Source organism: Crocodylus siamensis, chromosome 6 (genome assembly GCF_052110815.1).
Source record: "Crocodylus siamensis isolate JL-2025a chromosome 6, ASM5211081v1, whole genome shotgun sequence".
Lineage (NCBI taxonomy): Eukaryota > Metazoa > Chordata > Crocodylia > Crocodylidae > Crocodylus > Crocodylus siamensis.
This window is the reverse complement of record NC_143400.1, coordinates 76,792,671-76,807,878: the sequence shown is the minus strand read 5'-3', so window position 1 is coordinate 76,807,878 and position 15,208 is coordinate 76,792,671. Positions and strand designations below refer to the sequence as shown.

At 46.9% G+C, this 15,208-nt stretch overlaps 1 protein-coding gene across 1 annotated transcript in view; it reads right to left on the bottom strand.

Annotated features, from left to right (window-relative positions):
• Positions 1–15,208, bottom strand: part of SCHIP1 (schwannomin interacting protein 1) — a 556,040-nt gene that overhangs the window by 99,735 nt on the left and 441,097 nt on the right. The window contains 3 exon segments of the mRNA XM_090051951.1: positions 10,118–10,346; positions 10,348–10,476; positions 10,521–10,678. Coding sequence (XP_089908077.1) covers positions 10,118–10,346; positions 10,348–10,476; positions 10,521–10,678 — 516 coding nt within the window.

The window sequence follows — 15,208 nt, the reverse complement described above, 5'->3', positions numbered from 1 at the left end:
GGAGTGCCGGGGGGGGGGGGGGAGAAGCAGCTCCTCACCGCTTCACGCACCCCCTGGGGGAAGCATGGGGGGCGTGAAACCATGTGCCCTCCGGACTTGTGCATGGGGCGGATGTGGGCTGCTTGCTATGGGCTTGGGGCTCTCCACTCTGACGCTTTTCCCTCAGGAGCCCCACACCAGCCACGCATCCCCTGCCTGCCTGGCAGCAGTGGGGACATTGCCTCCCACTGCCAAGTGGCGCGCAGCTGGTGTGGAGCCTCAGGAGCAAAAGCATCAGGATGGAAAGCCCTGAGCCCACAGCAAGCAACCCGCATCCACCTTTATCCCAGTTAAAAGCATCCCTATGCTTAAAAATGGTGGCAGTGGTGCTTGAACTAAAACTCATTTGGCAAGCTTTAGTTCAAGCATCCCCACCACCATTTTTAAGCACCAGGATGCTGAATCCCTGGAGGAGCTGCCTGCAGCTTTGTCCATCTCCCCTCCCTGGTTCCCATTCACTGCCCTGGCTGGGTAGCACCCCCAGCACCAGCTCCTACCCCTGCCCCACTCCCTCCCTCTCACTGTGGGGTCCTCGATCTGCCCCCCCCCCACACCCCTTCTCTCCCCCCCCATGCCTTCCCTTCCACAGATTTACCTACAGGGAGCTGCTCTCCCTGCTAACCAATTTACAGGACCGCAGCTGGGCATCAGATTGGTATCAGCTGATATGGCTGATTAATAATTGGCAGGGACAGGCCAATTATTGGTATTGGCCAAGAAAATCTTTATTGGTGTGCACCTAATGTTTATTTCTATATGCAAAAGACATTTCAAGACCTCTTGCATGAACATATTTCTCTTATACTTTTCAACATACTAGCTTCTGCTTACAAAACATTTTTTAAAAACATACTATAATTTTCTGTAATGCCAGATGTTATACCTAACATCCAATTTTGTTGAAAGGCAAAAAGTTACTGCTTCATTTCAGTTTTAAAAATAACTGTTTTACATGCTCAGTTATGAGCATTAAAAACCCTAACCCTTTCATTTATTGGACCCAGTGCTCAAGTACAAGATGCATAAATAAATATAAATAAATTACTCTGATTTCAAGTGTGTATGTCTGCTGTGTGCTGCTGTCTGCTCTCTTTAACTGGAAGTTTGAAGGAAAAATCAGTGTTTTTTTTTAAGACACTAGACTGCAAAATATCTTGGTGCCAAAATTAAGTTTTAAAGTAAGCTTTACCCTAACAAAATGAACCAAGAAAGCCTGATTTAGAAAAACTGTTAGTCATTTCAGCAACATATTAAAATCGTGAATTCTATTTTCTACACTGAATGTAAAGTACTCTATTTTTAAGTAGTACTGGGTTACTTAGCTTTCAGTAATTTCAGTAAAAACAGCAGTTTCCAAACTACAAGCAAACATATTAAAAAGACACTTTTTACTAGAAGCAACTCAAAGACTTTGCACAATCCAACTGTCAATGCATTTTAGTTACCTCTATGTAGTACATGACGGGTTTACTTACCCAACGATTATGAAGAGTTGCCAGCTTATCCATAATACAGAATGCTTAACGTAACATGAATACATATGTACTCATTTATCAAAACTTTTAGCATTCCATGTGGTTAGCACTTTCTTTAATGAAAGGCTCTGTTGCAGAACCAGAAAGTAAACTAAGGCAAATGTAATAACCAGAGTGATCTTGTCAAGAGTGGTTTCAGGGGGAAAAGAATCATTCCAATCTTTGTAAATCTAAATGGTCTTCAACAAACACACACATACTCCAAAGTGTGCATAAGAATGTTTTTTCAACAAATGACACTGCACACTTTGGTAAAGTCATTAATATATTGCCAGCCTCATCTAACCTTTGATCTGGGTGGAAAGTGGCCAAAGTACACTGCCACTTTGCCACATTAGTCTGTGAATGAATCAATGATGCATCAGCCATTACCTTACCTCACCTAAACTATTACAGCCAATTTTGTAGGAAAGATACACATGTAAAGCAAGCAAATTCATTTTTTAGTTGAAGTCACAATATTTTCTATGGCTAAGGAAAAATATTCATTTTTGCTGTCATCCAGAATGTAAATCAGATATTGACTATGCCTTGTAAAGCTCTCTTGCCAAAACAAATCATTTTTACCATTCAAAACAGATTGCTAAATAATCTTGTAAAGAGTTAAAATGATTCAAATGAACTAGTTTAATTAAATGATAGAGCTCTGATCAGAAAAATGATCAGATGAAAGATCGTTCAATATTCATCCTTTCGTACTTCTAAACTGTAGGGACAACAAACATACAAGCTTAGTAAGCTTAGTGTTTTAAGGCAGATGCTCATTTTCAAAGTGAGCATCAAATACTGACTTTTCCGAGACCAAAGCTGACAACCGTATGCTACAGAAGCATGACAAATTCCTGCCTGTTACTCCTCTAACTGCTCGGTGATCTTCTATCAAAGTACAAATATCTCTCAAAAGAACAAAGGAACTCAGCACTCGAGGGAGGCAGAACTGAACTAATATTCTTATTAAGATTCAAAGATCTACCAATGCGCTCATGCACAAGTGAACTTTTGCTGCCCATGTAACAGATAACATACCAAATGAGATGAAAACTTCATTCACACAGCAGTAATACTGCATTAGGCCAAAACTAAGCTAAACCAACCATATTAATAAAATTCCAGTTCTCACTACTTCCTACCCCACTCTGACCAAGGAAGGGCTCTAGAACAGCTTGCCTGCAAAGTATACAGGAACCCTTGCTTTACCTTTTCACACGTTTCAAGACAGAGGCTTAACGGCCCCCTTAATTGCTCCTGCCAATCTTCACCTGCATGTGGGTGTTCTTCCAGGCAGCCCCCTATAGCTTTAAAAGGAGGGCTGAAGAAATCTGCTCCTCCTTAAAACATGCTCTTCACATGCAACCCAAAGCCAATAAACTATGTCAGATTTATAACTCTACACTGCAGTCTCTCCTAAAAGTCTCAGTAACCAGAATAAAAATTAGCAAGATGTGTATGTAGAACCCCATCAAAAAGGAAGCACTTCGTTCTACTGTCACAGACATGCTTCTCTCTCCCACAGGTTGTTTTCCCTTCTGAAGGGGACCCTGCAGCTTCCAGAAGAAAGAAACTCTACCAGTTTATGCAAATCAAAGATGACTGTAAGACCTGACTGATTTAGGAGGCAGTTTATGGGATACACAAGATTTGGCCTCTTACTGTTTAAAGCCTGGTTAATTGAGTAGTAACCAAGAACTCTGTGTGTGAAGACTACTCAGCAGTCCGTAGGAAGTCAGCAGATGCGTACACCACACTGTAAGCAGTGTGCTTCTTGACAGTAAAGCAGATGAAAATGAAGGCTGGGAATGGGAAAAAGGACACAGAAACTGCACCAGTCTCTTAACCCGGCAGAATGCTGCTCTAGATCAGGGTTGAGGAAGAATCCCAGGAGCTGCCAAGAACAAGCTAGTATCACCACTGCCCACTGTAAACTGATCCTGAGGACAAGAGAATTATTTCTGTTGTGGTGCCATCACTCTCCCAACTATCACAAGCACTAAAGTCTTTTTTACAAGATAGAAGTCATCTAGCTATGCCAGCTTTCTATTTTTCAAGTTTTTATGGTCTATGCAATGTGCACAGATCAGAAAATATACTCCATTGATACTAATTATCATCCACAGAGGCATAATGAAAAAAAGCAGCATTAAGTCCATATTGCTGATTTTGTTAGACCCATTAGTGAAGCTGTGGATAGTAAGGGACTGCTTCCCATTCACAAAAGAAGGCTGTATTACAACAGATACCTGGTACATAAATCATGCCATGACACATTTGTTATTCCTTATGACACAGCTAAGTCTCAGGACTTGAACAGAGAACAAGAAGAAATATTGGCAGCAAACTTCCAGCAGCTGGGTGATGAGATTAGCTCAGATCTATTTTCAAGGAGTACTCTGAGCATTAAATATCTTCTGAAAACATGTAATTTCTTGTTCATCAGCTAAAGGTTTAGGAGGCTGCAGAGGAGTCTTAAAGCAGCAGAAACCATAGCACGATCTATGCAAGTTAGAGCTGGTGTATAGGCACGGGGGCAGTCTCTCTTCAATCTGTGGTTAAAGCTGTAGTTAGAAGTGCTGCCCCAAAAAGAAATACATGTGGAAAATTTGTTAAGTCAATACTTTTGCATACATCTACAAACTAGCTAAATGTTAAAAAGATTGAGGAGAATTAACTTCCCAGGCCCAGAAGCAATGATTATTTAGCATATCATGCCAGGCTGACATCCTGGTATTTAAAGGAATTTAAAATTTCTTGGCTAACGTTTATAATCCTTTAAAAAGTGTTCCATTATTCTTTAAAAGACTCCCCCCCCCACCCAGCTTGCCACTTTACAATACAGTCAAGCCAACACTTACAGATGTTTCAAAATGAGAAATCAAGCTTTTCTTACAATTGTGGAAAGCCCATGGATAGCGCAAGCATTTGACCTCATCTCTACACAAAGCTGGTCATACTCTTAGCTCTGATAGACATGGCAGTTGCTGATGTTAAATACAGAGTAAAAGAAAGCAGTAATTTTAGTTAGTAAATTCAGACTGATGGCATTTCTAAAACTGTGGCCATCTATCAAAGAAAACATTTTTTCTTTCCTCCTGAGACACATGCAGTGATTCACCTGTTCATCCACTTGCCAAATATCTGATGGGGATCACATGGAAAAGCTGCGAGCAAAAAGATGTAAGGAGAGCCTACTCAAGCAGTAAAAGAAGCATCCTTTGGGGTGGGGTGGAACTGAGGAGCAGTGGAAAAAGCTCTCTCTTTTTTCCTTCCATTACTATATAGCTTTCTTTTAGGCTCTATTCTTGACCTTTTTATAGATTTCATAGACATTAGGGCTGGAAAGGACCTTGGGAGATCATCAAGTCCAGCCCCCTGCCCCAAGGGCAGGAAATCAGCTAGGGTCAAAGGATCCCAGCAAGGTAAGCATCCAAACGCTTCTTAAAGGAGTCCAGAGTAGGTGCTTGCACCACCTCTGGAGGGAACCTATTCCAGGCCTTGGGGGCTCAGACAGTAACGAAGCTTTTCCTTATGTCCAGCCTGAAACAGTCTTGGAGGAGTTTGTGACCGTTCGACCTCGTCATCCCTTGGGACACTCTGGTGAACAGGTGTTCCCCCAGATCCTGATGTCCTTATAGGCTGCCACCAGGTCCCCCCTGAGCCTACGCTTTTCCAGGCTCATATATATATATTCTCATTTAGCCTTTCACTACTACCATAAACCTCATACCAGTATTATGAATACTATTTTGAATTACTACTGCCAAAGCACCTTTTGAAATCTAATTTCTCCTTTATCTTCTGCATTTCTGTGAAGAAGAAAGCAAAGTGAGCATGCAGTATGCATGACTGATCTGGCTGTGAGCAGCTCACGGAGGCAGCATGTGGCAGATACTGCAGCTCTTCCAGAGCAGCCTGATGCTCTGGACTGGTGGAGAGTGGCTGCCAGGAATTATTTCTGGCCCTGGAGAGGAGCAGAGGGGGTCACTTCATGACAAGCAGCACAGACGAGTGGCAGAGCAGTTCCTGGAGCAGGAGCAGCGCACATTGCCTGTAGCGCTGTTGAGATGACCTAGAAGATGGGGTGCTTGGAGGAGTGCCTGCTCTAAGACAGATACCATCAGATGCAGGAGCAGCTGCTGAGGACTGTGGCAAAACAAATGGCGGCGATTCTTCTATAAGGTCAGGGGAAACCTGGGTGGTGGTCGATCAGGCAAGGGGCCCAGATGATGGGACTGCTCTCCCTGACAGTGCCATGCTCTGTTCCAGAGGGGAGAGAAGCAGAGCAGATAGATTAACAGACTGGAGACTGTGTTCTGAAGAAGGGATCAGGGCACTGTGAGGTTTTTGGCTGATCAGCCAGGCCTTGAAGGTAAGGACTAAGAGACTGTGGATTACTCTATCATTTATGTTGTTAGGAATCCAACTAAGGACCCTGGACTGTAAAGTAGTATAGGCACAATCAGAGCCAGAATTACGGTCGGCCTGGTTACAGGCTGCTAGCCACTGACAGCTTTATATTTTGAGCCACTGGGGCACTTGTCATCAGGTCTTGGCCAAAGTCAGCTCCATCAAAGACTGGAGTGATTAGGGTGAGGTAAAGGGGAAGCTTGGAGTCCCACAAAGACAGAGATTGGGACCAGGAAGATCACCCATGGGGAACTGCCTCCTAAGAAGTTATTACATCATGTCATGGTGGGCGAGAGAAAAAAGATTACCCTCTAGGCAGGTTGGGCAATCTTACCCTAGGGTCCACACCACCTGTATATCGGCGGTCTCTTGGTAGGGGTCTAAGGCTATATAACACCTACAGCCAGTACAATTTCACTCAACTTTGCCAATAAACTAATCAATTCCATGTTTGTTTAACACTCTTTTTCTAACAAGTTTCACCTTGGAATTTTCACATTCAAAATGAATGCAGAGACTGATCAAGTTTCCAGCTTTACAAGAGAAAATGTTATTTAAAAATCCCATGCACCTGACAAGATAGAAAAAACAATGCACATGACCTTGTTCCCATCTGATTTAGTCAATTCTTAAGGAACAGAACCATCCTAGTCTGTGCCCACTCCTCAGATTCGAGTTTGAATGATTATACTTGATGGTCCAGTCTGACTTTGGTAAACAACTTAGATCTAGTTCTGTGACATGTTATCTGAATTTTAATTTTAAAAAAGGAAATTCTCATCTTTGTGGAACTAGTCTGAGACTCAGGAAGCTTGGATTCAATTCCAGGAAGCTTGGGGTCTGCCACATACTTCCTGTATGACCTTGGACCGCAGTTCTTTACTTACAGTAGCAATTTGACTTCAAAACATACCCCTTCCCCACATGCAAATTTTTCTGTATAATCAAAAGGAAGAACACTGGAAGGTGTGGAATAGAGGGCACCCTTGTGCTTTGCTGCTCCCTCATCCTCTTAAAGAACCTAGGGAGATCGGGAAGATGCCTACTTTCCCACTTCAACATGGAGAAATAAAGACCTGGATGGAGATCCTTAACTCTCCCCACAAAAGGAAGGGGTATGTGAGGAGAAACACTTCTACAATCAGGTGGCATGGGGAAAGGGAGGGAATGGATATCCATTTCCTCTGCATAATATGAAGCAATACAGGGAGGCTAAAGAGTCTTCAGCATCCAATAGTTAGCAGAGGAAGAACCTGAGATTTCAGCCTATAAAAAATCTGAATCATGGAGAGCCTTCCCTAAGCAGACACACTGGTATCTAGATAGATGCCAGCAGCTTTTTGATTTCCCATGGAAAATGAAGGAACAAGAGAAACAGAATGAACACTGTCTGCTCCTGCCCACCAACACAAAGGCTGACTCCTTCAGAGGTACAAGGTTTCGTGGAGTGGAGGAGCACAGAATGCTTTACTTATCCCTTGTCTTCTACCAGGGGATCAGAGACCTCAGACAGAAAGGCTAGGTACAGTCATTCAAAAAGCCTGAGGCAGAACCAATCTAAGTTACATGGTTTTCTATAAGTGGTGTAGTTTAGATCAGCAGCAAACAGCATTGGGGAAGAAGGGAGGACTTCCAGCCTTCACACCTACCTGCATCATACCCAACTCCAGCAAAGGTATCACAGACTAACTCCACTCTGAACAGCAAGAATAAGATCAGCTGTTTTCTCACCCTGCCCCTCTCTCTCAAAAATGTGGGTCAGAATAAACAGGAGTCTGTCTGCACTTCAATCAGTCTGTAGTACAATGAACTATGACTGTACAACAGAAATACTATTTAGAAGCAAGACATCCAGGGCAAAGAACCAGAAAAAATTCTTGCAGTAACTAAACAGGTTTATAAAGTTTGACTGGACATGTAGAACTGAAGCATATATGCCAAATACAAGATTAAACACATTACAACACCCCAGAAAAAGGACTGAACACAAAATCTTAAAAGGCTATATAAGATTATGAAAAATAATCTGAAAGTAGCCTTATTTGGATGGACTTTTCAGTTGGGATTTCTCATAAAGAGAGATGTATGGGGGGAGTGAGAGAGAGAGACCAACAAAGCCTATCATGACAAGATACACATATCATCATTCCTTGGAATACTGAAAAAAAAAATCAGAAGAGAAAAGAAAGGCTGTTACAGTAAGCATACATTCTGCCTGTGCCTTGCACATTTGTACAGGGTGGGAAGCAAAAAGTGGTTGTGGACTTCCACTGACAGGCAACCCACTAATAGCCAAGAGTGTTTGTGCCGTGTCTCTGAAAGTATAAGCCTAATCTGTGTGCATCCAAGCACTGCAGGAGTGCCATGCATCCAAGTGCAACTTCTAGTAGTAAAACACCAGCATGGTTTCTGCACAAGCTACTTAAGAAGTCAGAAGATGTGTTACTTCCCCTCCTCCCAAATCCTAACATGCTGCTATTGGCTTGCTTTTAGTTTCAAACCTGGTGTTGAAAAAGTGTTTTGCAAGGCAGTTGTCATGCAAATGGATTGGCCTTACTACAATATCTAATAACATCAAAAAGATATTTCAGAAGTTATTTCTATAGTTTAAAGAGCATTCAAAAACTATACAGACAGCTGTAAAGGCCAGAGTCCTTGACTGATCCCCTCTGGTTTTAGTGACTGAGGAAAGAGGTGAGTACTTAGTGTACACCCTACAAAATCAAGTCCTAGAAGAGTGAAGATGTAGGGTGAGATTAATTAGTGAGGCATACTAGTCCTGTCCAAGGACAAAGCAATAATGTGACATACTTCTAGTGGATTTAGAGACTACTTTTTTGGAATTTACATATTATGGCATCTAATTAAAAATCTTGGTCAAATACCCTACTGAGAGTGTATGCCCTGAGCCTTCACTGTAACCTCTTTAGTAAAGAATAAGAGCCAGGTTTTTGTCTTCCTTAAGGCATCTATAACTCATACAGTATAGCATTTCTCAATATACTGCATTTATGCTTCCAAGTGCTTCTATACAGTTAGTTTCTCAACTTGTTGGTGGTTCTTAAAGCTTTAGAGTACTGGGTTACATTTGTGATTTATGCCACGGGGAAAAATGTGTTTGAAGTTTCTATCCCTAGCAGCTAGTAGATTTTGTTCATTTTACATGACTAAGTAAATGTCATTATTCACTGATAGCCACTACTTGAGAGGGCAACTTTTTTTTTGCTAGTCAGGCACGCAATCCATTGAACTGTGCAGGAAACCTGCATATGCCTGGTACTAGCCAAGGCCATTTGGACCCTCAAGACAGACACCTAAATTCACCCATGAGACAGCCTGGACAGAATATACAAGCTTTCCACCAAAACCTATGGCATACTTAAATGTCTGCATCTCTTACTGCCAACATTCAAAGTCACTGTATTGTTATTACAGCAGCAAAGACATACAAGCAAAGTTGTGTCTTTAGCCTTGTACTTCAGAAAATCAGTTCTACGTACGATCCAGAAAGAGAACAGGGTCTGTTCCTCCAGCCCTTTCATAACATCCTATCTAACTAGGATAATTCTGGATGTTGCTTACAGATCTTTCCATGGCTGTACATATTCACCGAATACTAATGGAAAGGTCCTACCATGCAGCAGCGATTAAAGGAAACATGTCTGAAACTCTCGGCAGGGATCCTGGAGGCAAAGGAAGCCTTTCCTCCCCCTTCTCCTGGCAGATGCCCTGCCCCTACTGCGCAAGGCTCTCAAGCCCAGGCAGGCAGCTCCGTTTCCAGTAGCCCCAGGTCCCAGACGCTGAGACCACACCCTGAGGCCAGGTCCCAAGACAAGCCTGCTGTCATGCCAGCACATGCAGCAGGCCACCCTCCTCGGCCAAGGGACTTGTTCAAGCTAGGGCTGCAACAGTTGCTCTGCTTCAGGAGACACCCCCCCATCATCACCCAGCCGGGGATTTTGGCTGCCAAAGGATCCTTGCTTAGTGTCCCCCCGCTGCCTGGATGCAGCCAGGTGTCCTGCCAAGCCAGCGGGCCGCCCCAGCCCAGCCCAGCCCAGCCCGCGCCGCTCCCTCCCTCCCTGGTAGGGCCAAACTCCCGGCGGCGGGAAGTGAGTCACGGCCTCCCCCCGGGCCCGACTCACCGAGGTGCAGTGCGTGCGCTGGCCCCGCGCCTCCTGCTCCCGGAACTGCAGCCCCGCCAGGTGCTTCTCCAGCGCCTCCCAGTCCATGGTGGGCAGCTGCAGCTCCGGAGTCCGCGCCGCCGCCGGCGGCCGCGCTCGGTGGCCGCCCCCCGCGCGGCGCCCCGTCCTGCGGCCGCTGCCATGGCGCGGCGGGTGCGGCAGCGGGCGGGGATGGGGCGGCGGGTTGCCGCTGGGGGCGGGTGGGGGCATGGTGCGGGCGCGCCTCACCGCCTCCAGCTCCTCCGCCAGCCCCCGCCTGCCGCCGGGCTGGGCACGGCCGCGGGCATCGCCGGCGGGGGGCAGCACGTCCTCCTCCTCCTCCCACTCCTCAGCCGCCTTCCTCTGCAGCGCCGGGTCGTCATCCTCCTCCTCCTCCTCCGAGTCGCCGAGCGCGGCCAGGTCCAGGCTGCTGGGCGAGGACTTGCAGTCCGAGCAGGGCGTCGCTTTGCTGGAGTTGGACTCGGAGCTGGAGCGGCTGCTGCCGGCGTCGCTGCCTAGATCCATCCCATCCTCCCGGGAGTCCTGGCGGAGACACGGAGCGGGCGATTAGCGCGCGCGGACCAGCCGCCTCCCGCCCCGCATCGTCCCGTCCCGGCCCGGCCCGGCCCGCTGCAAACTTCGCGGCGCCCCCCCACCTCGCCCCGGCCGGGACGCCCCTGCGGGGGCGGGCGCCTCCCCATGGCTTCCCCGGCGCGGCCCGGGGGCGGGTGTCCCCCTCGCACCGCCCCGCTAGGGCTCCGGCAACTTCCCGGGACAGGCCGGCGGTGCGAGGGGAGCGAGGGCTCACACCGCCCCCTGCGGCCCGGCCCGAGCGAGTGCGCGGGAGCACGAGGGCGCCGGCTCGGCTCGGCTCGGCTCGGCTCAGTCCATCCCCCCTCACACGCGCGGCCATGGGGACGCTGCTCTCCAAGGCCGCCTGAGGGGGACTGCTTGAGGGCCATCGCCGCCCACTGGGTATTACACAAGCCTCTCCCTTGCTGTCTGCCCTCCTCTCGAAATAAAACCTTTTCTCCCCAGTCCTGACACCCCGCCCCCCAATCCGTTCCTGTTCCTCTCTGTTTATACAGGACTTGAGAAAACCAATACATGTTTCTTCCCCACCCCCAAGATAACATCAGAGCAAGTCTCCCAAGAGCCCTGCGGGAACGAACCGTGAAAGAATCCTCACTAAAGAGATCCCTCCAACAGGAACAATGCTCATCTGAAGACCTGGCTATAAAGAATTAACATCCTAGGTCTGACCTTTAAATTGGGGTTACCAAGTATATTGCTTAAAGCATTATGGAATTTATCATATACACATACGTACGTGTGTGTGTGGCACCAGGTCATTAACTGGTACCAAAGCTTCAAGTTAGCACACCAGTCCTAGCAGTTTAGTTATATTCTTGGCCTTGAACTTTCTTGGCCTTCTTTACTACGACTAAGTTGAAAAAAAGCACAGTTCAGCATATAAGATGCAAGGTATGAGTTCTATTCCCAGCTCAGCCAGGGATTTGTCTTGCTGGTTTTTGGCTCTGTTCCTCAGTTTCTCTACCTGTACCTCTATATTGTATTTCTTTGTACTTTAGCTGCTTGGAAGAGCACTCAGTGATATACTATTTCATGTGAGTGAAGTAACAGCTTTAGTGGCTAGTATCTTCTCTCTCAAATTTGGATTTCAGCAGAGGGGCACTCAGGCCTTTTCAGTGTTCAAAGTTTAACCACATTGTAAGATTCCTAACTCCTGAGTCCAAAGATAAGTGCTTTTGAAATGTCTATGCTTTAAGTCGCTTAAGAGAATAACTCCCATTTACAAAACTATCAAAAATCACCTAGGTGCTAAAGTCCAAGTAAAAGTCATTGTAACTTATATTGTGAAAGTTCTTTATTTTGCTTGATACACATCAATTAAAACACTAACCCACCTGTTCTGGGCACCTTGCCAATTTTTTAATCATTTAGTAAATACAACTCCAGCTGGTAACTCAACTCCCAGAATAATAATGTTCCTTGAACAGGTAGGGATTTGAGAAAAAATAATACAACCACCTTCAGACAAAATATATCCAGCAAAGCAATTCATAACTTCCCCCAAACCGGAATGAATAGATGGGTTTAGCAGTATGCCTAAAAGCTCAAAGGCTTGAGCCACTTATAAATCAAGGGACCTACAGCTAGGTTGCTTTTGCTGGTCTCCACTGCAGCTGTTATCATACAAACATATAGTATCTCAGGTAGTTTACAACAAGCATTTACGTCTTCATAGGTCAAACTATCTTCGTAGGTCAAACATAAGTAAACACTACCACAGATCAGTAGATCATAAGCATGGAATCTGGATCACTGAACAACTATCCAAGAATATGAAGATGTAATAATTTTATGAAGGGGGTAAGTGATCTTGTCCGTGAGGAAGAGTGACTTTGTAATATAGTGATTTATTGAAATTTCCCATGTAACTATAAATATTCTGCCACCATCTATTTTATAGCTACATAGCTTGAATTCAAAGGGATCTCTATTGAAGACAACAGAATTACTTCCCAGATTAGGGGACCTTTTATGCATACTGTTATTATCACATGATATTTGTCCACAGGGCCTCTCCCTCATTCAACAGTAATTTGCCATCCTCTGTGTGGACTATTAATAAAGGAGGATGACACAATTTGCAAATAGGTGTCAAAAGAGATTTCCTGCCAAAAGAATCCTGTAATGGTATAATTCAGGAATTTTACTCCTGCCTTTTGAGGAAAGCGTGCTCTATTGTGCACAAAAGACTGCAGGAACTTCCCTTCAAGCTTGACATCTTCTGCACACCTAGAGCATGTGTAGACGAAACAAGGGGCATGTGTGCATGACACTTTAAAGCAGGTTAAATGCTTTTGCGCTGCTTTAATAGCATTGATGTTTGCACACGTTGGTGGCATATTGCACATTAATTCCAGCCACTGTAGCACAGTTGGTGGCATGATGCGCCTTAAATGACTTTGGGGGGCAGCAACCTAAAACACCTCTGAGGAATTTTAGTTTGCTGCCCTACAGCCACAGAGTGAAGCACTAGGCTCCATGCGGCCCAGGGGTTGTGCAGGTAGCCTGGCAGCAGCCCAGGAAGGCAGGCTCCACTGAAGGGAAAAAAAAAAGCAGTGAGCCTGATCTTTCCTTCACCCCCTGGAGCCTGCTTGCCTGCATGACCTGTGTGGGGGCCAGGTCCTTCCCTCCATGGCTGCAGTGGCCCCCAGGATTGCCCAAGCCAGATGCCTGCGGGCAAGTGCTGCCTGGGGAGGGAACCGCCACTGCTGCAGAGACAAATACCAACCTCCACCCCAACACAGCCCAGGGACCACTCCACCCACTGGCAGTTCGCCTTCCCCGCCATACCGCCAGAGGCAAGTAAGACATGGGTGTACATGACATGGGGGTTTACTTTGTCCTAAATTGAATCAGCATTTTTAAAACCCACCGCTTCAATTTAGGGTGAAGTAAACCCCGTTTTATCTACACGTTTCTAGTCTCTAGCTAAATGTTGGCCGCATGGCCCGGCCATGTGCTCTGGCTCAAGGGACAACAAAGCGACTGCTGTTGCAATCCTACCGAAAGAAGACTGCGCGCCCCCTGCAACATAAAAAGATTGTTGCATGCAGGCTGCTACAAGACACAAGAGTGTCTCCAGGGTGCTTTTGAGCTACTAGCAGTGTATGCACCGGCCAATAGAGGCCAGAAGCCTGTTCCTGGAAAGAGTGGCCATCACAATGCCCACTGGCCGCCTGGTGATGATCATGGGGGATTTCAACTGATTCATCAGCAAGGAGGACAGGGTTAGCAGAGTGAGTGGGACAGGCATGGACAGATCCTCCAGGCAGCTAAAGCAACTTGTTTGCAACCATGGCCTGGTGGACACAGCCAAAGGTGCCCAGGGCCCCAGGTGACACTTCACCTAAGTGGACCCCACAGGCAGCACCAAGTCCAGAATCAACTTTGTCTACCTCCCAACAGGGTGGAAGGCAGAGAAGGCCCGCTGCATGCCCATGTATTTCTCAGACAACTGCCTCCTCACCCTCCAAGCCAACCTGGGAGAAGCCGGCAGAGGAGTGTGGAAGCTGCACACCAGCCTTCTGGAAGATGAGCGGACCAGGCGCAGCTACAGAGAGTGCTATGCGGGCTGGAGGACCCTGCAGGACCTGTACCAGAACCAGACCGAGTGGTGGACCAGTGTGAAAGAGAGGACCAGGGGCTTTTTCCAGCGAGCAGGCAAGTGGCAGGCCCTCTTCCCCCGGAAGCGGCATGAGCGCCTGACCTGTAAGTTACAGGACCTGCACAAGCAGACAGTGGTGGGCTGGGACATGAGGGAGGCCATGCAGCAGGTCCTGCAGGCCCAACACAGTGCCTGTAGGCCATACAGCTGTGCTTGCGAAGCCTCATTCGGACCCTCAGGGAGGATGAGCAGCGGCAGCTGGAGGAGGACTGGATGCCAGAAGAACTTGAAAGGACCCTCTAGAATTTCAAGAACGGTAAGACTCCTGGATCAGACTGCCTGCCCAAGGAGTTTTACCTGACTGTCTGGGATCTGGTGGGCCAGGATCTGCTGGAGCTCTTCCTGGAGTGCCTGTAGGAGGGCCGGCTGGGAGCAGGCATGGAGCAGGGTCTTGTGACCCTCCTGTACAAGAAAGGTCTGAGGGAGGGGTTGAAGAACTGGAGGCTGATCTTCGACTACAAGCTGCTGGTCAAAGTCTTGGCCGAGCGATTTAAATCTGTCCTGGGTGCAGTCATCCATGAAGACCAGTCGTGCGGGGCCAGATCCACAGAGCCCTGGTGCAACTGAGAGACGCACTCCAGCTGGAGAGGAAGAGAGGGCAGAGCATTGCCATCCTAAACCTGGACCTGGAGAAGGCCTACGACAGTCTCCCACCAGTTCCTGTTCCAGATGCTGGAGCAGATGGGAGTCCCCCCAACCTCTGTCAGCTGAATCAGGACACTCTACATGGAAGTGAGCAGCAAAGTGCAGATTAGCAGTTTCCTGAGCACCCAGATTGCGGTGGAGTCAGGGGTCTGGCAGGGTTGCCCACTCTC